The sequence below is a fragment of the Brachyistius frenatus genome, unplaced genomic scaffold (genome assembly GCF_029030835.1).
Source record: "Brachyistius frenatus isolate BFR_SWC_R1_liver_20210118 unplaced genomic scaffold, ASM2903083v1 Contig_84, whole genome shotgun sequence".
NCBI lineage: Eukaryota > Metazoa > Chordata > Actinopteri > Embiotocidae > Brachyistius > Brachyistius frenatus.
This window is the reverse complement of record NW_027210683.1, coordinates 1,031,355-1,056,785: the sequence shown is the minus strand read 5'-3', so window position 1 is coordinate 1,056,785 and position 25,431 is coordinate 1,031,355. Positions and strand designations below refer to the sequence as shown.

At 42.5% G+C, this 25,431-nt stretch overlaps 1 protein-coding gene across 5 annotated transcripts in view; it reads left to right on the top strand.

The window, feature by feature from the left end:
* The first annotated feature begins 20,103 nt into the window (after positions 1-20,103).
* The window catches only part of zbtb16a (zinc finger and BTB domain containing 16a), a 136,424-nt gene continuing 131,096 nt past the window's right edge, over positions 20,104-25,431 (top strand). The window contains exons 1-3 of one of the 5 annotated variants that reach the window (XM_069709750.1): positions 20,104-20,225; positions 21,804-21,928; positions 23,291-24,617. In XM_069709750.1, the coding sequence (XP_069565851.1) occupies positions 23,380-24,617 (1,238 nt within the window). In that variant the 5' untranslated portion in view covers positions 20,104-20,225; positions 21,804-21,928; positions 23,291-23,379. Of the gene's footprint in view, positions 20,226-20,638; positions 21,008-21,803; positions 21,999-23,290; positions 24,618-25,431 lie in introns of those variants that run through there. The other 4 variants (XM_069709748.1, XM_069709749.1, XM_069709752.1 and 1 more) reach the window with 4 other exon arrangements.

The following is a 25,431-nucleotide window of genomic DNA, read 5'->3' as shown; positions in this document are numbered from 1 at the left end:
TAATTGTACAAAAGTGCGCTTAAAAAGAGACGAACAAACAAAACAATTTCCCAAATGAGAAAACACACTAACACCAAAATATATGCATATACTGTATGCTTATTTTATTTGCCCATTGTGTGAAAATAATATGTTACATAATGGACTTACAGACCTACAATGTTTTTAAATGCATTTATAAATGGATTAGAGGAATAAATGTGACCAAGATTTTCTATCTGTTAGAAATTGTGTTTTCTTCTACCAATACGGATTCTTTTGAAGCAAAAACAAAATCCAAAACTTCACTCATTTATTTACCTGAAAACACTTTTTCTCCCCGGAATTCACGTTGGAACTGAATCTGTACAGTGATGCAAGACAAGAATCTAAGTTTTATTCCTTTTGATCAACAAATCAAAAAGTGGGACATGCAGCTGCAGTTCCTATAAATCAGATTTAGCAGCGTTGCAGTCAATTACTAAACTGTCATGTAAATGCTCCTGAACGTTACTTAGAAATATTCTCATAACATAATTTTAAAAAATAGACGCAACGTAAATTATACTGCAACTATATTATATTAAGTGCATGGATCATGCAGTTCTACATGTTGACCACTAGGGAGCAGCATGTTTCCAGACACAATTTACAGCTAAATAACAGGACTTTTGGGTTTTCACATGCAAGATGATTGACGTTAGAATATTTTCTTCAATTACTTAAATAATGTTGATTTATTGTAATTTATTGCCATTAGGATTTAAGTATTTTAGACTTAATCCAATCCAGAGGATGTAATAGAAAGTGTAGTTAAGAAGTCCGTCACAGTTCAATTTCACGTTCAGCAGGGGGCAGGCTAACTCAAGAAATAACCACATATTAGAGGTGGAAAAGCAGCTAAATGTGCATTAAAATCTATTTAAATTAGAAACACATCGACATGGCTGAAGATACACAAACCTCTAATTAAGAAAAAAAAATACAAAACAGACAGATCGATTTTATTATAACAAACACTTTCAGTAACTTCTCACTGAGTTACAGAATAAATCAAAACTTAATCACCTGTAGAGTCACATAAAAATACAACCGTAATATGCATCACATTTTGAAGTGCAGCATCACCATGTTTATGTGAATGTCTGATTTTGTTTTTTTAAATGGATGAGGGTTCAATATGTGATGAGGACACTCTAGATTTTAGGTTTTTACTTTAATTTTAATGTTGAAAATATAAAGTAAATCCAACAAGAACAGATTTTAGATCATTTTAACGCCTTAATATGTCATTAATATCTCTATTATTATTATTATTATTACAGAAGTAATCAGACTCTTCAAAGCTTTGTGTCGTCCTCTTCTCTTCTTCTGAAGACATAATCTCACTGCTTCACCACTCTCACCCGCTCAACTTTGCTCACCCCAGATTAGGGCGCCTTTCACGGGCCCCCCCCTCTCCCCCCTCTGACCCCCCCAACCTCCAACCCCCAATACCACAACAATGGTCCAGTGTGGTTCTCTTTGGCCTCAGATTGATCCTACACAGATAACTGAAAACACACAGTCCAGCCTCATGGCTATTACCTGTCTGAACACACACACACACACACACACACACACACACACACACACGAACACACACACACACAAACACTAACACACACACATACACACACGAACACACACACACACACACACACACACACACACACACACACACACACACACACACACGAACACACACACACACACATACGAACACACACACACACACACACACACGAACACACACACATACACACACGAACACACGCACACACACACACACACACACGAACACACACACACACACACACACATACACACACACGAACACACACACATACACACACACACACACACACACACACACACACACAACACACACACACACACACACACACACACACACACGAACACACACACACACACACACACAGAGCTGTGGTATAGCCGTGTGTTGAGCTGTTTGGTACACACCTCACCTATCTCGTGTTTAGAGAGGACATTAGTCAATGTGTGGTAATGAGTTAATTAGTAAAGTGGTTGTGGCACTTGTGTAGTTTTTGTCCACCTTTTGTCATTGTCAACATTTCCAGGTGCAGCATGTTTTCAGCATGAATTCACCGTCGGGCTGCTGCGACCGAACATTTACCTCCACCTGTGGATGTGACCGTAGGTTGTGAAAGGTTTAGATGCATCAGACACTCATTACTGAGGGGACATTATTGTTTGCAAGCACAAAAAATCTGAAGGAAGTGTGGCTTAGGGGGAGGGAGGTGGGAGGAGCAAGTGGAATCCAAAACAGCTGTTAGGCGGGGACGCCTGTCAATCAAAAAAAAAAAAAAAAAAAAAGTTTATAAAAATGGACATAGCTTCAGGGTGTAAAGAGTAAGTCCCTTAAAGTGTAATACCACTGAGGCCCACTAGGAGCCTCAATGATTTAGAAAACAAAAACGTTTCTGGTGTATTTTCTTTTAAGCTGAGTGAATTTTTTTTTTGTAATGGCAAAAGATTTAATTGTTGTGACCACAGACTGGATATAAAAGTGGACGTAGCATCCGGATCGGAAAAATTAGGCCGATGCAGAAAGTGCATTAAGCTGCAATACCAGCGAGTGCCACTAGAGGTCGGCTCCAAAAAGCCTCCAGCTCCATAGACTCCCATTCAACTTCTCTGATGAAATATGAACTCAATAAAAGTTTACCATTAGTCATTATGATGTCATTTATTAAAGTCATTTCTTCTTATTAGTTTTCTGGCAGTCCATCTGAAAATAAACCCGTCAATTAGATATTCAGCCTCAGTATTTTGGGGGGCGTGTCTGTTTGATTGACAGTAATGTTTCTGCTATCGGTGGGCGGGGCATAGTACCCTCGGGTTCAGATCAGATTGAGTCAGATCTATCGCTTGCTCCTCCCCACCTCGTCCAAATACGGTCGCTTCTGGGTCCAAAGCATCAAGATACCGACGGCCGAAATCCTGTTGGTTACCACCGCCGCTATTTTCGGACAGGCTGGTGCTATATCGGAACAGCGGGAGGAGCGCTCTGCCTCTGATTGGTTGTTGCGTTATAAGAGGGTTAAGGTTTGGGTTACGATTGAGGTTAGGGTTAGGGACGAGTTGATTGACGGCTAAACAATCAATCACAGCAGTGTGCAATTTACAGTGTGCGTTCTTCCGGCCGATCCGATCCAGCTCGAAACCTTCCATGAACCTTTTCTGTGGTATTTCAGTTTACGAACAAACAACTTCCATCGCTGTCGCATTGGTTTGAGAACTTGTTCTAAACCCACTCTGTTGGTGGTTTTTTTTAAGTGATTATAGCTTCTTTTTTTCCTTTTTTTTTTAAAGTTGATTCCTGTTTGTTTCTTAACGCTGCAGAATAAACAGTGAATCATTGCGTGCTGCAGACGTGTCTGTCAGGGTGGTATTTCAGCATTAATTGGGTCTGTGCACTAACAGTGTTTTCTCCATCTGCCCGTAGAGCCCACACTCACATCAAGATAACATTTCCGGAAGACGGTGCTGGCAATATTTAGTGCCAAATGGCAGAATTTTCCACAGTAGCCTGTAAAGTGGAGTAAACAGTCGAATATATTCACTTGTGTTGAAGTGATTTGATGAAACAGAAGGCCTTGCTTCCCATCAAAGTCTGCTTTGTTGAGAAGATTAGAGTGCAGCCTGAATATACCAAATGCTTGAGCTGCAGTTTGCTTTGAAATACACAAAAGCAGATGTTTGCACAGCAGATTTTCTTTTCGGTTTTTTTCACGATTGTTGAAGAATATTTGTTTTTTTTTCTTCATGCAGAGCCACGTCTTAGTCCTCTCCTTCCCAGGCTGCTCCTGTCTTGTCCCTCTTTTTCTTTTTTTCTTTTTTTTTGCTTTAGCCTGAGTGCGGAAAACTGGCCAACCATGCATTCCTATCCAGAACACTCTGCTTCATCTCTGCTTCCCAACCTTTAAATCACATCAGTGTTACATCACAGCACACACACACACACACACACACACACACACACACACACACACACACACACACACACACACACACACACACACACACACACACACACACTGTGGCGACCGTTCCCAAAAGTTTTTTGTCTCACAACAAACTCTTTCCTGTAGCTGCAAAGAGTTGTCATCTATATCTTTAACTGATCCACAACTCAGGACAAAACCGTTTGTATTATGCATACCAAAATATTTCGGCTGGCCAGAACAGGGAAATATGTGCTTATTGATAGTCACAAATGCAAATGAACTACAAAAATACTTGTGGCACCAAAATTTTATGTGCATTATAATTTCAAGTTATTGCAAAATGTTAAAAGATTAAAAAGCAGAGAGAACATTCTCTGTTTTTACTTTAATTTATTCATGTTTTTCTTAGATGTGATGCAATTTTTTTAATCCACCTTTTGTTTCGTGTTCACTCAAGGTTAGCGTGCAAGCTTTATTATACTTTATAATTATTGCTATTTAGAATTATAAAACTTTTATTTATAAGAGAAGTTAAAGAATTATTTCAGCAAATAGTTACAAATGTACTGTCCACATCCTGCAAAAAACAAGTATCTTCCATGTGTTCACATACTTTTCACTGGGCCATTTTTCTTCCCCTGTTTTGGTATTCTCTCATTGCACTGGACCTTTCACAGAAATGCACCAGGAGTTCTGGCAAATTACAGAACCTTCGGTTTTTGATCAGCAAATCTTCAGAAGGGGGCTTCTTCAAAGAAATAACTTCCCACTTCACTTCTTAAGCTGAACAAAAACTCCTTTTAAATGAATGGCTTTTGCTCACAGCTTGTGGCCGCAGCTGGCAGTATTGTTGGCCACTCTCGTCCTCTGGTCAGAGAACAGACAGACAGAGGATGAAGGGCGATCGGGGGGGTTGACACAACAGGTACACACATGAAACAACTGCAATTAATGCCCTCGCTCTTTCTCTGCGCCGCCGTCTTACTTTGACAAGGTGCTGCTTCATTTATTTGTCTTTTTTTTTCAGATGTTTTTTGTGTCTTGAATCACGAAGAAAAGCTCAACTGATGATGTTTGATTGTCTTTGAGGCTTTAATGAAGATCACAGAGTATCTGAAAAGCTCTGCGGGCCATTGATCGTCAATAGAAGCGAATACAAAAAGAAACAACAACAGGTTTCCAAAACAATAGATGGATAGATAGACTGAGAGACAGATGACATGAAATCACCATTATCAAAGCAATTGTGATTAAGGTCAGGAACAAAACCTGAGTTAGTTACGTTTGGGGAATTTTCTTCGTCCATCTAACCGAGCCGTAAGAGTTTGCGATATTTCCGACTTCCCGGGAGACCGAAGTCGTCGTTTGTTCAATGCTATTGTCTTTCTTGAGAGGTCCCACTCTCAACGCTGTGTCTCAAACATCGACCTGTCCCACAGGTCCTCAACGAAAGCAAGCATGAATAAATCCAGATGTTTTACATAACGTGACGACATTTGTACACAATAGCTCAGTAAACATGCGTTTTATTAACATCACTATTTGGTAAATAATTGCTCGTCTCTGTTCTTTACTTTCTAATCTTTGTCCATGAAGACGTACGACAGCTCCTCTGACCTCCATCCTCCTTCCCACTCCGTATGTCAGCTGTCTGAATGCAGCATCAGCTGCTATTGTTACCCTTCAGGTTTGAAATGGATTTTCTTTCGGAGGTCAGCGCTTGTGTGAAATGTAGCCTTGAGCTACAGCATATATGTCAGTGGATTGTATAAATCTGGACTCCGTTTGATTTCATCCACGTGTCCCAATTAAACCTTCGTCAGTTACCGGAGCTGAATGTAAACACGGGGAAGAAGGTCCAGTTGGGGAAGTCTGGGTCAGTTCATCAAAATCTCATGAAATGTATTCTCTCACTCACCTCTATAGATCATTTAAGCAGCCCAGACTGAAGCTCATTTAGCTCTATTGTATCGGAGCTGAGGCAGAAATCTCAGAGTCACCGGTCTAAAAACCCCGAACACATAAAACCAAAAGGGAAAAGCGACACAATACTGGACGGAGGTGAGTAATCTTGGGTGAACGGGCTCTTTCAGTCAGTTGAAGTGCGTAGAAGTCAAGATATTGTCCACATTTTCACGAAAGGTGATGATGTCACACAATGATACGTTCAGGTGGGTGCAGGTGGCGCTGAGCCCAGAAAATAGCAGAGTTGTGTTATTGGTTTGAGCCATCATGTTGGGTTGGTTTTTTTTTAACCAAAAACTTGGTAAAAAGGACAAAATGTTGAATTAAAGCTATCAAAAAGAGGTCTGAAAAATACAACCCAAATTCAACTCGCCATTTTGCAAAAATGTTGTCAAACTCTGTGTAGTTTATAGTCCTTATAGCTGAGTGATAGCTAGACTCAACACTAACGGAGTAAAATTGCGGGCTAACGAGCTCGTCAAACGTTTTGCGTAGTTTGACAAAGAACCAAGCGTTTAGGTTATTACACAGCATTTGGTTTTTTAGAGTGTGGCCTACTTGGACATGATAATAAAGACCTCTCTGAAACTATTTCAATTTGAAGTGACTCATTAGCAGCGCTTGTCCGTCTCTTCTGTACGGTAATGTTTCGATTCGTCCTATTTCTACCTGATAATGCTGCGACTCCTCAGCATCAGCTGTCAAGCTTTTTCGAGGCTTTTCCTTTTGACAACAAGTCATTTTGCAGGTGTTGTAATCGTGTCGGCAGTAAGAGCTCAGATGATGTTGTTGTTCTGTTGTCTGACAATGCTTTGAAAGTATCTCCTCAGTCGTTTGAACACCTCAGAGGTTAAAGGCCTGAAGATGGATGCCGAGGTTGCTCTGTTTGCTAAATGACAGGTGAGTCACATTTTCTCTCATAAAGAGGAACGTTTGAGTAAGTATTTTACAATATGGTGAAACTCGGGTTTTATCGACTTCTCTTGTTTTTTACACCACCACACTTCCTTTTAGCGGTGTCCCTAGTACCTACAATATTATTAATAATTACAATATCAGCAATGAGAGCCAGAACTATAAATAAGACCCAAGTTTTAATAAACTGGACACATTTCGTATTATATTTGACTCTGCGCTAGCTAGCTAACAGGATAATACGATGCACATCAAAAAGCCCGCCACCCAACGTGTTCAAAATAATAGACGTGAGGAATTTTAATGATGACTTTTTCCGACTTTCCACACTTTTTTTTATAGACTTAGAAATGACACTGTACCTGTTGGGAGCGGTTTCTAGTTTAAAACTGCGTTCGGGGATAAACGAATGGAGGTTAACCTCAATAATTCCTCCACAGATATTGGAAACAAGATGGAAGAGAGAAGAAGAAGAAAGAAAGAAAGAAAGAAAGAAAGAAAGAAAGAAAGAAAGAAAGAAAGAAAGAAAGAAAGAAAGAAAGAGAGAGAGAGAGATGTGCTGAAGGATTAGCTGCGAGGAGCTTCCCTGTGGTGAGCGGGCCTTCTTTTTCCCAGGAACACCGGGAACACTGTAAGGTGATTACTGTGTCGTTTGCCATCGGTCCACTGGTTAAGCACTATGGACACAAGAGCTTGACTGCCTCCACTCTCGCACAATGGGAATCAGAGTTGGAGTTTTTTACGTGCCTTTCGTATAGCAACTTCTAAAAGTATACGCTCTGTTTAAGTTAAACGTGATACGCTGAGAGTTTGACGAACTGAATAAACAGCAGGGGGGGGAGCAAGGAAACCAGGAAGTAAAATCTAGTCTGCTAAAGACAGCTGGCTTCCTCCGGTTTCAGTATGTGTGTTTGTGTTTTGTAGGATGGGGAAAATGATGAAGAAATGGGTGATGAGGGGAGGAGAGGTACTTCTTTTCTTTCCTCTGAATGAAAGGCAGCTGTGGTCTTGGCAGAGGAGGTGGACAAGAGGTGGTGTGGGTGGAGAACTGGCACACATACACCTAAACACTGAGCGTAAACACATACAGCTGATTGGAGTCATAATTTATATTCCTATGCTTTAACACAAACACACACAACATAAATATATCCGTTATTTCTGTGTAAAAACACCGTACAAGCTTTTCAAGATCATTTAATATATTTAGATAAATCTGGTTTGTTTTTGTGCTGAAAAAAAAATATATATATATATATAATCAGTGATTAATGTAAATGTAATAATAGCTTATGCTACTTATTCACTGTATATTTTTGAGTCTTTCCGCATCCCTCCACCAAAGACAATTACTTGGTGTTATATGTTAACAATCGAAGCTGTAACTACTTTTGCTGGTTTAATGCCAGGTAGTTAGAGCATAAAGTAAGGTGCAAGGTTCAAAAGCTGTTGTACTTAGTCTATTAATTAATCGCAGGCGTGTTTTAAAGGTGTCACATGACCTAAATAAATGAGAGTCACCTGTTATTCCCTTTGAGAGCCAGGTGCTCTTGTACTTTGACCAAGTGTTATCATAGCAGCAGATTGACCAAGGAGAAGGAAAGATGGCTTCTCTGCACAGGAAACCCATCTGCTCATGCACACAATCTTTCACATTGTAATCTTATCGATCATTATCATCTTTCAATAATGTGCACTTCAAATAACAACAAAATGCGCCAACGACTCATGAATAGTTTTTTTTTTATTGGGTATCAGATTATCGCTTTCTACAACTTTCGTACAACTACTTTTGCTTTTTGAACAAAGTAAGTCGGCGCTGGAGGGGAAATGACGACGGGGTCGGTCAGAAACGACCAACCATCCTTGCATTGTGCTCGGTGCCTGTTAGTGCCGGTAATAAGATAGATCAAGCCTGAATACCCCCCCCCCTGCCCCTCCCCTCCCCCAACAAAAAACAATGCACAAAGTTCTCTAAGAATGCTAAGCTGAAGAATGACAATTCAATTTCACCGGTGATTGTTTCCTGCAATATTTTGAAGGTGATTGAGTTTCTAACTAGAGCATCTACATTCAGCACTGCTTCACGTCCTGGCAAACGACATCCATCGGGCTCGACTGCGGCGCACAAAAAGGGGGAAACGCGCTACTTGCATTTGCAAATACTTTGCTCCTCCTCGCAACACAACACGACACCTGCAGGATCTGTCTCTGTCTTCAGTCGCAGGTATTCTGGGAGAATAATAACATGTCAGTTGTATCATATCTTTGTCGTGTTCGACTCCTGATCTGCGTCAGCAGCGGCACTGTCTGTCTTAGTGGTTGTTAAATAGAAAGGTAACGTTGCCTTTTCATGCGTTTCCCCCCGACTGTGATACAATCCTCTGAGGAACGCTGCTTTTTCTTTCCACTGTTAGCTCGTTGCCATACAATGGTAGCAACTAGTTGAGCTGCTCCTCGTTCATGAGGCGTATGACACTGGAATAACTCTAAACTGAAGAAATACTTCAGTCAGGTCAAGAGCAGTCATTGACTGTGAATGTGTTTGGTAGCAACAGATATTAAAACACATCTCTTTGACTTGTTTTGAAGAATTGCGAAGTTTTTTCTTTTTTCTTTAAATGTCGGATTTTTCAGACCCTAACCTTCCTTAGACTTCCCTTTCCTATCCGGCTCCATTCACTGTACTGTAGGTCTTCTTCATTTGACTTAAAAATAAATAAATAAAAAAGCCTTTCAGTTTTCCAATTTGCAGAAGCATCTGTCTGTTATTACTGAAAATACAACACCTTGGAGTGGCAAACAGAGTATAATCACCTCATTTCAGTGGAAGGCTTTTGCTGCGAGGTAGTCCTAGTGGTGCATTGATTGCAGCTTAACACTTAATCATGACAGAGCTAGATGTTCTACCATTTTATATTTCATTACAAAATGTTATGCTGCGGGCTGTACATTTGAAATTGAACGAACCAAAAACGAACCAAAAACCCAGCAGACTCCGGCAGAAGAGGCGTAGCATGATGTCGAAGAATATCGATGAGAGGCCGTTCACACATATCAGCTGATTTGATCCAAATAAAGGGATGTGTATCAATGTGGCATCATTGCCTCATGAAACGTATAAGTATCATGTGTTTTAGGAAAATAAAACAATGTGGAAACCCGCGTTGTTATGATTTGGAAAAACAAACCAAAGTGGACGTAGCTTCACTTCGAAAAATGAGGCCGATGCAGAAGTGCCTTCAGCTGCAATACCAGCGAGTGCCACTAGAGGTCGGCTCCAAAAAGCCTCCGGCTCCATAGACTCCCATTCAACTTCTCTCATCAAATCCAAAGTGAATAAAATGTGTCCATCAGTTATCTCGGTGTTGTTAGCTAAAGTCACTCCTTCTTCTTAGTTTTCTGGAGGTCCATCTGAAAATAATCCCTCATTCATTAGAAAAGAAGATTCAAGAAGACCTGTTTTTGGGGGCGTGTCTGTTTGATTGACAGGCCCATGGTGCAGTCAGGTTACAGCTATCGGTGGGCGGGACGTAGTATCGTCAGGTTTCCAATCAGATCGGTCAGATCCACCGCTGGCTCCTCCCCCAGCTCGTCCAAATATGGTCACTTCCTGCTCCGAACCGCTCCGAACTAACAAGATGGTGACGGACAGAATCTGAACTGGAGGATTCATAACGGCCGTTCAACAAACCAACAGGTGACGTTTCTTTTGGCTGTCGCTTGGTTAGGGTTCAGGAAAAAACACATGGTTATGATCAGGAAATAAAACTCCCAAAGAAAACGTCTGTGTTTTTATATTTACTCTCACTGGCCAGAAGGGGGAGACACAGACTCTGGGTAGCACACTAAACAATCAAAGTGGAGGCTGTTGTTTATACTAATAAAGAGTTTAGTCCTTTTTCCTTTTATAAAAATATAATTGAGCTGATGGATTTGTGCTATTTTTCTTTGATCAGTAACGCTGTGTTTCACCGCACTGACTCCATCTCTTGGATTACTACACATCGTATTTCTGGGCAAAGTAGCTACTATTTACAAAGCCGTACATTGAACCTAATACAACAATATACCAATCACTGGACCTACGTTTGAATCTTTTTTTCCTTTTGTCTCACTAGCTGTCTCTTTTCTCTTTATTGCCTGTCTTTTTACATCTATCTCTCCACCCACCATTTCTCAATTGAGTCCTTCTCTTACTCATTACAGTGATGTGAGATTAATTTAAGTACACGGACTGAACACTAAACTCGTCTTTTTCTGGGCTTTTTGGCCCTTCCAGGACGTCCATGCAATCTCCTCTGAAAGGAAAGAGGCTATTAAGCAGCGCTTAAAGAAAGGATGGAGGGAATCAAACCGAGGGCAATTGAACACAGGTAGACAAACAAATTCACACAGTGACACTTTGAAGAAATTGAGGTGTGTATATGTGTGTGTGTGTGTGTGTGTGTGTGTGTGTGTGTGTGTGTGTGTGTGTGTGTGTGTGTGTGTGTGTGTGTGTGTGTGTGTGTGTGTGTGTGTGTGTGTGTGTCTGTCTGCAACAGAGGTGTTTTTTAGTCCCTTTTTCAAGTATTTAACAAATATTGAAGGTATTGTTGCAGTTTTAGTGGAAATAGTGGTGTCGTACAACGTTTCTGCTTCATTAGAGAACCAAAAAGATAAAATAGACTGCGGATGAAGTCCTAAATCAAAAACTGCATGTACTATTTCGAAGCCAACATGTGGCAGATACCCTGTATGTACTGTATAAGTAGGCTGGCAGGAAGATAAATAGCCACTTTAGTTATAGAAATGAACCTGATGCTTCAATTTGTTGCAAACAGGGATGACTGATTTGAAAATAATCACATTGAAATGTCCAAAACAGGAAAAATGAATCCCCTGAGAATTCTGAATGTGTTCAATTCAATCATATTTCCACATTGCATTAATATGTGATAAATAAAAAAATCTATTTTCTGCAGAGTGTAGAATTCATTGTAATGCAGCTGTAAATGCACACAGAAAACATTGCAAACTGTTTCTGGCTCACATTCTGGCTTTTTGGAGAAAACCCCTAGTGGCCCTCAGTGGTATTGCAGCTGAACACTTCACTGCTCTCATTTTTCAGACCTGGAAGCTTCATCCACTTTTATTTTTACTGGGTTTGTGGTTTTATCGTAGAAATTAGGAATATTTTACATTAGTTTTAAACCCAGTCGTAAGAGACTGCACTTCGCAAAAGCGTTACTAAATTTATTTCCCATCGATTCAACATATTTTTAGTCTTCTATCTTTAACCCTTTGCAGATGTTGCATCTATAAAGGCCCACGTACTTCCCACAGGCTCGTAACGAATGTGAAGCCTCTGTAAGCGGATTCCCTGAACATGTACAATGAAATCCCTCTGATTCATTTGGTCAATGTCTGACTCATCCACTCTCACTGTACGCTGCACGAGGACCACCTGAGGCATGGGAGCCCATTGATCTCCTGTCAGACTGTAAGTGGGGCTCTCTTCCCTCCTCCTATCGCCACTTCTCTGTTGTGATTTCTCCAACCAAGGAGATCAGCTGACATTGGTGAAGAGTGTAAATGGGTTCAAATATGTTAATTATTAATGAGAAAATTACCCCGCCAAAGTCCATGTGGGGTTTTGTGTTTGTCTGCGTGGGTTTGTGCCAGACTCCTTTTTTCTGTGTATCACCTGTCCAAACCAGAATAGAATCAGACCTTGAAGCTTCGCTATAGAGCTGAGAATTTAATTTCATATGTGAGGGATGATCACTAAACAATAGCTGAGAGATAGCCTTATCAGTGTTCATTTAGCAAATAAGGATAATCCAGTAAAAAAACAAAAAGAGAGATGAGCAGGCTGCGTAGCCGCAGACATTTAAGTCCATGAAAATACAAAAAGCTTGAAGATAAATGAGCGTCTCTCTGCCCTCTGCCTTCCTTGTCTCTTCTAATGCCTTTCTTCTTTTTGTTGCTCTTATTTCCTTGTTTTGCTCTGAATAATCTGCAGTCATGGCTGAAAGCTTAAAGCAAGAATGAATCATCAAGTTAATGTTGCCTTCGCCTGAAAAAAACAGCTGTGACAGTTTGTCACACGTATACATACCGACTGGGTTTTATTTGTGCTTTTGGTTTTAACAGCGTGGCTGCCTGCGACGCCACATCATAAATTTCTTCAATAACATGGCTGCAACATCACAAGGGCACATCCATCATTTCAGTGTAGAAGCTACAAATGACCCAAAGTCTCGTTGCAAGGATAAAGTCACTTATTCCAGCGGAGTTCATTCAATCAATTGTAGTTTTTTTTTTTTTTTATGCTGCTCGTCTTTCAGTTTTTGTTTGTTTTGATGTTTTCCTTCATGTTAATACCCCGAAAATATATTATGAACTGTGCAATAATCATAAGCACTAGATAGATAGATAGATAGATAGACAGACAGACAGACAGACAGACAGATAGATAGATGCAATAAAACTGACAAAATAAAATAGATAGTAAAATATTAGCATATAATATTCTACTATAAAATAGTGCAACAGTCAGCAGCAGTGCATATAGGATAAATAAATCACATAAATCACAGTTTCACTGTTTTCATACTATTAAAAAATAGACAATTGAGTAATTCCATTTGATGCAACTTTATACTTCTCGTCCAACAAATCTCAGAGGTAAACATTGTACTTTTTACTCCACTACATTTGTCTGACTACTGTTCAGATTCTGGTGATTTAGATTTAGAATATTTCTGATAAACTAAAGTACTAGATGTTCCTTTATGTGCTGGCAAAATTCTCCTACTTTTTAAGATAATAGACTATTTTAAAACCCACTTAGATTCACAGGAAAATGTCTTGTTTTTCTGATCTTGTCGACTTCTTGTAGACACGCAGAAACGACCCATTAGGCACAAACTTAAATAACTACAGCAGTATAATGCACAATAATTCAATATTAATCAAAAAAAGTAACAATAAAAGACTTCCAGGGAGCATTTACTGGTACTAGTAATACTTTAAAAGTTTGCTGACAATACTTGCAGACTTTTACTTAAGTGACATCTTGGACTTTTGACTTTAACTTGTAGTCTCTCAGTGTGTTATTGGTACTTTAACTGAAGTAAAAGACCTGAATGCTGGTAATAATCACTTTTATTTTCTTTGTTAGGTGTAAAGTTCACTAAAGTTACCCTCAGATGATCATTTATTATTGTCTCTTCATCCTTGCAATAATAAATGATCCTTTCACCACGGCCAGCGGTGCGTCTTAGTTGGGGCAGTGATTGCAGAGATTGAGGTGCTCTTCACCTTAAAACTGACCAAACACGCCCAGTTTGTGAGGCTGCCATTCTTTCGCCATTCAAGACAAGAGAAGTATTGATCTGGAGGATTCTCTTGAGCGCTGTAGTTTGTCCTCTGAGGTTACAACTGAAGGCCTGGAATGGAGAAGTAAACAGGCCCTCGGTAAATAAAACACCTAGGTCAACACCGCCACTTCACCTATTAACCTGCAGCAGGTTCAGCCATTCTCTATGAGCGTGGAAGTGGGCAAACCCGTAACTCTGTCAACACTAAACGCTTCACTCAGAGGTCACAGAGGTTTGAACTGAGCTCAGTTCGGATGGACGAAGCACTGATAGCAGATTTTGTTTCCCTACCACTTTATTGTCGTCCCCCTTTTCCATCTTCTAACCGCAACTTTCCTCCGATTTTGTAGAACTTTTAGTGAAAGATTTATTGCCTGAACCGTTATGAGCACTTTAGATGTGTTCGATAGTTTGTCAGTCAAACTCGGATTCCAACTGAGTGATTTTTGGCTTTGCTCCTGAGCACATGGCGACCAAAAAAAAATACCTCCCAACCAAATCCAGCACTAAGGTCAGAGGTGAGTGTCAAGGGTCAGAGAGGCGTGGCCTCGGTGCCGGAGACGCCCCCCAAGTTTACACAAGTGTAAAAAGAGTCCATTCAGTGTGGCTGCATGGGCAGAGTTTCACAAAGGTCCACTGTGTGGGGCCTATAGCCCCTACTCACACACACACACACACACACACACACACACACACACACACACACACACACACACACACACACACACACACACACACACACACACACACACACACACACACACACACACACACACCTCCTCCAAGCGCCATGCCTGCACAGGACTCAGACAATGGGGGGTTTCTGGTCAGCAGAGCTGCACACATCTTAACCTAAAATATGTTCCTACTTTACAGAACTATTACAAATAGTTTGTTTGTGATTCACACCAGACTGGAGCCATTAATTCATTCTCTTTTTTTCAAGCAACAATTTTTTAAATAGAATAAATTAAAGAACAGTTTAAACATGAACAGTACAGTTATGACATATATACATTTATGAACTTTATTAGAACTAGTCGGGGCAAATAAGAGATTATCCAATTATTAGTTAACACAAAGAACGTAAAGGATTATTCTTTCACTATTGTATATTTTATTACTGTTTACAAATGTCATTTAAAAAAAAAAACTAAAAAAAAAACCTTTCAAACCAGTAATGCTGTAAAGTAGGTGTAACTTCAAACCTGTGGATGTCTTTAACAACCGGTCACATAAGTCTGATTTTACTAAGAGCTCAATAATTTGTGCGTAGTAGTTTTTAGCAAATATTGTTCAGACAGCAGTAAATTGTGCCTTTTTAAGGGACTATTTATCAGTGGTGAAGTGAAGTTGGTGCTCTCGTGGTTATTTACAGCAGCAGGAAGGTGTTTGTTAGCCTGGTGTTAAAATCTCAGTGTTCAGTCTAGCAGAACCAGGCTCAGCGTGTGTGGGACTGACCTGAAATGAATGGCAGGACCTGTGTTCATGGTAATGAGTTCAAATAAGGCACACGTCACCCACTGCAAAGGTGTGGCCCATGTGTTTTTAAATATTTCATACACATAATATTTAATGTGTTTTTTTGGACAACAACAGAGCTCTGTGGCACAGATTAATTAAATGTGTCAGGATTTGGCTGCGTAGACAAAACCTGTTAGAAGGATCAGCCTTGTTCCAGTGGTTTGGTGACTGTCTGAAAAATACAAAAGGCGACTCACATAAATATGTTTGATAGTTACATTGGTCCACAGCCTAAAACACATTAGTGTCAGAGTAACGGCTCTATAATTGTGAGGCGATTACGTTTTTTGAGACTGGGTTAATAAAGAGAAGTCAGTGTCGGGAGGATGTTGGATGAATCAAAACGGGACTTTCATCCTGGAAACTTCAGTTTGAGTCCATGAGAAATCAAAAAGTAACATTTTATTTTTACAAACATAAGTGAAAACTTCAATCATGTATTTAATTGACGTAAAGTACATAACTGAATTTATGTTCATTATGTTACTTAAATTTTTTATTTGAATCCAAACCATTATCATTTCCCAAACTTAACCGCATCATTTTGGTGCATAAACCCGTCGGGCACGTTGTGCGTACGACTGAGCAACTTTTCATTTCTAGGACGTCAAATTCTGCCGATATATCACAGCCAGAGAGCAGCGATTTCTGCATTTCTTTGCAGTCGATCAGCCTCTTTCTGCACAGGAAAAATATATTCAAACTGTGGGAATGTAAAGGAAACACATGCATCCCACTGTAGATACCTGAATCAGCAACGACCTGCTGTTAACTCACCGACAGTTAATGGTCCCATTTTAAACCCAAACTTTCCTCCAGGCAGCCCGTCATTGTCTAACTCTGGGTATTATTTTAAAGTGCAGCGATGATCTGGTTTTTATAATTTAGCCCTCATCTTCCTCTCCCTCAGTAAAACGGTGGATTATTGCCAGATTAAGGGAGTGCCTTTTTCTTTATCCCCGGGTAAGCCGGCACAGCACGCAGCTCAGAGGTAATGAAGCACTCTGTGATCCGGGCCTGGATGAATCTAAAAATTCCCAGAGCACCACTGTATTTTAAAGGAAATTAGATTTTCCCTGGAAGCCCCCTTCGAACCTATGCTTTCCATTCTGAAACAGCCATAAACTGTGACAACCTGGTGCAAGAACTGCCGACCTGTTGCAGTTTCCAAAATTAAATAAGAAGACAGATAAGACTTTTGAATTGGAGCAATTTTTTGGAAATGTTTTGCTTTCGTGTGAAGTGAAAACTCAAACAGTGAAACATAAATCTAAAACGGCTTAGAAACTGAAGAGAGACCGGGAATAAAACAGGATCATTTAAACTGCTTCCTAATTTAATTGAATTTACACATATTTTTTATTGTGACACCAAAATCCTTGATTTTTCTGACTTTTAAAATATAGTTGATTAAAACAATTAATGAGACTCGAAGCCTCTCGTTCACACTTTCACCAGCGAGCTGCTCAACCACGACCAAAAGGGAATTTAGACACAATCTGACAAGCAATTTATATATTGTTGTGGAGCCGTTACAGTCCAACAGTCTGTCCAAACTTAGAAACACAAAAACGGTCCACACATCCAAACTAAGAATGAGCTGCATCAGGATGACCAATGCAAAGTAAAAGATGGATTTTTTTTCATAAAAATATTCAGGCTCTCCTTAAAAATAGTCCCTGCTCGCCTGACATAAAAACAAAAAAAGCCAAATTTAACCTCTTTATCTCACTGAATGCTTTGGATACGAGACACATTTTCTTCTCTGTAAATATGAATGATAATATTTCCTCCTCAGCGTGCCACCCGTGGGTGCTGTCAGCCTCTGAGTGAAGGAACGTGCTGAGTGATCTGTTGCAGACGCCGACTGACCCCCGGTCTCCCTCAGAAACTCGACGCTGACCCGACTTGTCCGTCGCTTGCATTTTATCAGCCTCCGTCGGTGGAGTGTTGATGTGAGCCCGAGGCGCGAAGGTGACCAAACTCATCATCCTGGAATGACGAGACCCCCTCAGCCTTTCTGCAGTCCTGCTCTAAAAGCTCCTTATTTAAGGAACTCTGCCACCTTTAGGAGGATCTATTTGAACCTGCTGGGTTTTTAGTGTTCAAGCTCAATATGTGTTTCATAGTGTTTCATCCAAGCAGCAGCCATCAGTGATGTCATCGTTGGTTTGTGAACGTTATGAATCCTCCATTTCAGATTCTGTCCGGCGCCATTTTTGCTAGTTCGGAGCGGTTTGGAGCAGGAAGTGACCATATTTGGACGAGCTGGGGGAGGAGCCAGCGGTGGATCTGACCGATCTGATCGGAAACCTGACGATACTACGTCCCGCCCACCGATAGCTGTAAGCTGACTGCACCACAGGCCTGTCAATCAAACAGACACGCCCCCAAAACCAGGTCTTCTTGAATCTTCTTTTCTAATGAATGAGGGATTATTTTCAGATGGACCTCCAGAAAACTAAGAAGAAGGAGTGACTTTAGCTAACAACACCGAGATAACTGATGGACACATTTTATTCACTTTGGATTTGATGAGAGAAGTTGAATGGGAGTCTATGGAGCCGGAGGCTTTTTGGAGCCGACCTCTAGTGGCACTCGCTGGTATTGCAGCTAACGGAACTTCTGCATCGGAACCATTTTTCCAACCTGGAAGCTACGAACACTTTTATATCCAGACTGTGGTTTCATTTGATCTAATCTGCAAACTGTAAGATTTATGTGAACATTTTTTCAGGAAATACAACCAAAGTCTTTTAAATACATCAACTAAAAACCGTAAAATGTCTGTTCAAAATCATGTCCTTGATATTGAGATATTTCAGTGGTTATACTTTAAAACCTTCAGCTGCTGCCGTGAGATTAAAAATGACTTCGATTACCAAATCTAATAGGAAAAGGGAGTTCATAAGATATTGATTTACATACACATTATGTCCAAATTCTTTAAGAAAGTAAGAGCACACAAGGAGCACTTAAAGGCAACATAACAACAGAAGTAAAATATGGTGAACTCAAACAAAGGGTAATTATCATTAAGACCCAAAACATCACTTATGTTTATGTCCAGAAAAGCTCTAAAAGTATGCTTTTACTACAAAAGATGGACAATGATGAGGTGAGGCGTCCACTTCTTCACGGGTTATTGGTCAACGGAGAGAAAGAGAAGCAGAATTAAAGCAGTCGGAGGCTCGTAATGCACCGAGAAACCATCTCACTGCGTTTATCATTGAGGATGTTTTTTTTAAAAACATTTTTTTTTAATATAAAACAAGAGAAGACGTAACTCGTGGTTCTCAGCGGAGACTCGTGTGTTTCATGGTCTTCTTTAAATGAGGCTCAGGATGTTAAAACAAGACTTTTGATTCTAGAAATCAGAAGAAGATCTTTAAACATAAAAATTAGGATAAAATCTGATGTCTTCGGTTTCCTTAAAACTTTGTTGGCACATTGAAATTTGCAGCTCTTACAACTGACGGTCATGTCTGCATGTTGTCGTCATGTATGACTATGTAGCATGTTTCTTGCTCCTTGCATGCACCTGATGCAGCGCTGCCAGGTGCTCATGATCCTAAACTTTAGTTTAGTTTAACATGTTGTGAATACTATAAAACCTTACTGGTCTAAACAACTTCTTTCCAGGATTTATTCAGCATTATATTGTATTATTTATAAATAATAATGCCAACAGCATTTAGTGGGTTGAATTGAGACAGAAATCGTTTATTTAAAGAGTTTGCAAAGAGAAAGAGGAACATTACAGGAAGTGAGATGCATTCAAATCAGAACAACAAAGAACAAAAAAAGATCTAAATAACAACAACAACAACAAAACAAAGTTGAACCTTTTTCCATTTAATGTCCACCTGTTTTTGAATATTAATATGAATGTTATATCTTAAGTGTGGATGGATCCACTGCATTGTTCCTCCCAGCTGACCTTACATTCACATCTGTGCAGCCACTAAAACCGACTGTATCCTGTGAATGAAAATGTTCTCCTTCTTGACGCGTTCCCCCCTTCATGGCCGTCCTGCAGACCCCTGATGGCAGCTGCTGGCTGCATTTGTTTGAGGACCACTGGAAGCTGTGCGCGCGTCCAAACAGCTGGAGGGAGCGTGCAGCGTCGCTCACCTTTCACTCCAGCATCCAGTACCACAGCCAGCCGTTTGACACGAGACAGCCCCCTAGGTGTCTCACTTTCTCAGTGTTTGTGCGGGGCTGGAGCGCAGCGCGGCGCGGCGCGGCGCGGCGCAGCGCAGCGCCGGCTGCCCGCCCGCCTGCCTGCTGCTCGTCTGGCTGCGTTGACGTCAGCGCCGTGTTGATTTGCTAAGGCGAGGGAAGAAAGGAGTTAGTGCGTGTCGAGAGAGCGGGTACTGCGAACTGCCTTACTATGCTGTAGCCCCAATCCCCCTTCACTTAGACGGAATCAAAACGTGCAACTTAGGTGAGTACCCGTTCCGGGCTTCAACGACAGCTGCAGGTTTCCCCGGCGACAAGTGCCAGACCCGCCACTCTTCACGCGTCCGCCACTGTTTTCTCGGCGTACTTTCATTCACCATATGGATGTTTTGGTGCGTTTTTACAGCGCTGTGGATTCGCTCTCGCTTGTCCCCGTTCAACCTCACGCCGAAGTTAACAGCAAACGCGACTTTGGCACGCAAGTTGGACCCGCGCACCGGAGTTGTGGCTCAAAACAAGTGTTTACCTGATTGCGCTGCAAGGTGTTGAAGTTTGCATTAAGGCACGGTAGCCTGTTGTAGAGATGTTAAGGTTGACGTAGCCCCCCCCCCCCCTCTCTCTCTCCCTCTCTCTCTCTCCCCCTCTCCCTCGGTCTGGTTAGTATTCTGGAGATCGCAGGCAGTAGGACGTGAGGTCTGGCCGTTTCACCGGGAGCCAGACAGCACATGACGCCTCGGCTGCGTGCGACTTTCACCGGAGAAACAGCGTTCGCTCGTTTTTTTTGTTGTTGTTGATGGAAATTAACGCAATTTTTTGCAGACAGCGACCGTCTTGCCCGTCCTTGTGTCTCCAGACGCACCAGTGGGGCTTATTTAGCCGTGATGACATCATGACGAGGACGGGAGACACTCGTCTTTAAAGACACGAAACAAACCACCAAAAAACAATCCAGCCAGCAGCGCAGCCAGTCAGACTACAAATTGATTGACCGGCAACTACATGTTTGATTGGCTCACAATAATCGGCTTGCACGCGCAGCGCACTGAGGTGGGGAACCGGTAACAGATGCAATGGCAAATTGATTTGTTATCGAGTCTGTCTGATCTCTCTCTCACCCCTCCACCCCCCTTTCACTCCTTAATCCTTCAGGTAGCTTTCTCCACATCACACCTCTTTCTCTGTAAACTGCTCCACGGCGGTGTTGGACTATTTCACAAACAAAGTCCACCTGTGCGTGGACCAGAATCGTCTCCTGGCTGCTGTCTCGTCTCCTGTGAACCCTACTTTTTGTTTTTTTGTCTCTGGTTGTCCCCCCTCTCTCTGTTTCCATCTTGCTCCCTCCACGTTTGTGTGTCCGTGTGGCTCATGGTGTGGAATATTGAGCGCTGTTTATTCCTGTTGTGGCTGCCTCGTCAAGGCGCTGTGGCAGACAACTCGTGATCGGATTGATTATGCTGCCTTTTCCCTGTGAAGTCGGCCCTAATGTGGTTATTGTCAGCGATCCATATTTTCCTCCGGGGAGGGAAACATCTCCGCCGGCTTAATGTACTTAATGTAGTGCGTGATGTTTTGCATAATGCAAATAACGCTGTGTATAATTTGTCTGGTGCGACTCGATATTAAGGCTGTCTAGACGCACGCGGGTCTGTCCTTTTTAAAAATAATAATAATAATAATAATAATAATGATCATTAATAGAGAGCAGACAAAAGTCCCCAAACAGCAACTTCAGCCACCGCTCGGTTGGTGACCCACAGAGCGCAACAAGCATTGATCATTTACGGGGCCATAAATCGGCGCTATATTGGCACACCTGTAATAAAGATAATGTGGTTTTTTTTAGGCATGACCTCTGCTGACTGAGAGGAGAACCTGAGGTTTCATCATCTCCTACTTTCCATATCGATTCTGTCAATGCGCCGACAACACGAACCCGTCCGGGATTCGTATTTTCAGCGCAAACAAAAGGTGCCAGCATCACCTCCATCCACCGCGTGCACCTTCTCATTTCAGCCTCGTGCGACTGCAGCTTTCTGAAGTAAGCTGACATTAATGATGTTATTTAAGATGTCTAATAGTTGGTGGGCTGATGATATTTCCTCTATTTTTGTGAGACACCGTGTGTTTGTCATGGAGGGAAGGAAAAGAAACTTCTCTTTTTATGGTGGATTTTTTTTTTTTTTTTTAAAGAAAGAAAGAAAAAAAACCTGGATATGAAATTGAGTCTGAATATAAGAAAATAAGTTTTTAATGATTCAGAAATTCTCAACAAAATACAAAATGTGTCATAAATCTGATGTATTGGCTAAAATGTAGTTAAAACTGGAGCTCATGTGGTACATGGGTCAATGGAAGTGTGCTTGGCTGGCAGTTATTTATTCATTCTCTGTTATTTAAATTACGTGCAGCTGCAACGCTGTTTATTTTATTGGAAGAAGGAATAAGCAGCACATTTCCACGTTGAGCTGAATACCAGGACTCACAGAGATGCCCATTGTAGGAGGGGTCAAACTTTATTTAATTTCAGGATTTCAGTGGAGGTCAACGTGTGCTATGAAGGTGGAGCAACATGTTGTCCTGTTACCTGAAACACCAGCTGTCGCAGAGGCTCACGGTTCATCTGGGATTTCTCGGCGTTGGGAGCAGAGCACAGTTGTGTGCTCTCGCCTCATCCTTTGCTTTCCTTTTTCCACCCATTTTCTGGCCGCTGCTCTCGACTCCCGTCTGTGATGAGAATACTGAGTAAGATGCTATTTAATTTCAGAAAAAAGGCTGCTGGCGCTCTTTGTGAGCCCAAAACGGCGGTGAAAACCCCCTCAGTTCACACTTTATTTTCACCCGGTGTTCATCCCCATCAGATAACCCCCCCCCCCCCCCCCCACGAATGAAGACGTCTTGTTTTTTTTTAACCCCTAACATATGTCGGAGCTGGTTGGTATGCAGGATGAGCCTGTTGGACGGCTGGCAAATCGTCTCCCTTCAGAAATCTACAGTCAATAGTCTCCGCTGATTTGGAGAACAATGCCACTGCACACTGTTTACCATCTCTGCGGGATGTTTGCAATTTGAGGCCCCGACGGCGTCACACTTGCCATTTGCAGAATAAATAGTTGTATACTTGAAATACATTTATTGACGAATTGATTAAGGAACAGGCGTCTGTGAAAGATGGAAATTGGGACAATCTGAGCATTTTGTTTTAGCATCCTTTTCCTTCTTGGTTTGCACTTGTTGGATTTGAATGCTTTTCCTACTCTCAACATTTTTGCTGTTGCATCAGAAGGTACCGGTGGTGATTTTTTTCCTCCTTCTGTGTCCCCCCCCCCACAGGTTTCATCTTGTTTACAAAGACAGCTAAAACCACTGCTGAGCGGGGAAGGCGAGCCTCATGAGTCGCCCTCGTGGATCGCATCGACAAAATGGATTTAACTAAAATGGGTATGATCCAGCTCCAGAACCCCAACCACCCCACCGCCCTCCTGCACAAGGCCAACCAGATGCGTCTGGCCGGGACTCTGTGCGACGTGGTCATCATGGTGGACAGCCAGGAGTTCCACGCCCACCGGACCGTGCTCGCCTGCACCAGCAAAATGTTCGAGATCCTCTTCCACCGCAGCAGCCAGCATTACACCTTGGACTTTCTCTCACCAAAGACTTTTCAGCAGATTTTGGAGTATGCTTACACTGCCACTCTCCAGGCCAAGGTGGAGGACCTGGATGACCTTCTGTACGCGGCCGAGATCCTGGAGATCGAGTACTTGGAGGAGCAATGCCTCAAGATCCTGGAGACCATCCAGTCCTCGGACGAGAACGACGTGGAGGTCAACGCCAACGACGGGAGCACGGAGGAGGACGACGAGCGCAAAGGCCACAACGGAGCCAAGAACTCCAAAAAGCATTCCATGGAGAGTCCCTTTCTGTCAGGTACCCAGCAGGTCTCCACCATGGCGGGCATGGTCGACCAGAGTCCCTCCGTCTCCACCTCCTTCGGCGTCTCCGCCCTGAGTCCCACCAAAGCCGCCGTGGACAGCCTGATGAGCATCGGCCAGTCTCTGCTGCAGCAGGGCTTCGGCGGCGAACAACTCCTCCACGGCAACGCCCACCACCTGATGACCGAGATCAAGACCGAGATGATGCAAGTGGACATGGGCGGCAACGGCCACGAGAGCCCGCAGAACATGGAGTCCAGCGCCTCCAGCAACGGAGAGCGCAGCGGGGAAGACAGGAACCGAGACGGTCCCGGAACGCCGACCAGGAGCAGCGTGATAACCAGCGCCCGCGAGCTGCACTACGTCCGCGACGAAGGCATGGGCGACCCGCAAGTCGACGTCAGCCAGATGGGGCTGGAAGCCATGGCCGGGATGACGGAGAAGCACCTGGCCTCGCTCTACTCCCTACCCGTCAATCACAAATCGGACGCCATGATGTCCATGCCGGCCTCCATGGCCTCCGCTCTCCCCATGTCCCCGGCCCTGGCCATGTCCATGGACTTCAGTGCCTACGGGGGACTCCTGCCGCAGAGCTTCATCCAGAGAGAGTTCTTCAGCAAGCTCGGGGAGCTGGCGGCGGGCATGAAACCGGACGGCAGGAGCCAGCACGAGCGGTGCAACGTCTGCGGTGCAGAGCTGCCAGATAACGAAGCCGTGGAGCAGCACAGGTAAGACCAGTTTTCTCTCCATTAGCCGCTCGCTAGCTGTTGTGTTTTGGAAAATTTGGGGGTTTAAGCGTGGATCAGTTGGTATTTGGTGCCGCAGAAACACCAAAAACCTTCCTTCTATTCATATTAATTGCATGATTGCTGTTGAAAACGCACGAAAGCAAATTGTTTTAAGTGTTTTTGAGGGCTTGGTTTGCAGAAAATAAAGGAAATCCGTTTCTGCTTGGCTCGTTTTAGCCGACACAACTTAAATCTTTTATGTCAGTGATTACGACAACTAACAAAAAAACATCTATTATGTATGAAAGAAGTGACGCCACGAACGCGGAGCTCCGTGCTGCTGACAGCTCAGATCCACTCCTGCCCAGGTGACTGCCGAAGCGGCGCTGTCTCAACATTGTCCAAGAACATTAGTCACACCTTACAATACGTGGGCGGCAGCGATCACACACACTTACCAAAGTGGGAGCCCCCCTCTTCCTCACCCCCCACCTCCTCCTGCCCTCCACCTTTTTCCCATAACTGCACAAGGGGGGCCCTTATTAGCCTGATAATTGGAGTTAGACGGTCAGCCCAGGAAATGAGTGCTGAACCTGGGCTCTGAGACAGGGAGGTAGTTCTAGGACAGGGGGACTGGCAGTAAACCAGCGCAGCGCTATTTCAGTCAGTTCATAAAAATAAATCTTAAAGCCTGGAAACTTCATTAGAAACGCTGAAAGTTTACGACTCCAAAACTCTTTTTTTGTTTCATCTCTACATCCGATTGTGAGCACATTGTTCTTGTGGATTTTTGCATAGTCAGAGTATTGTGTTG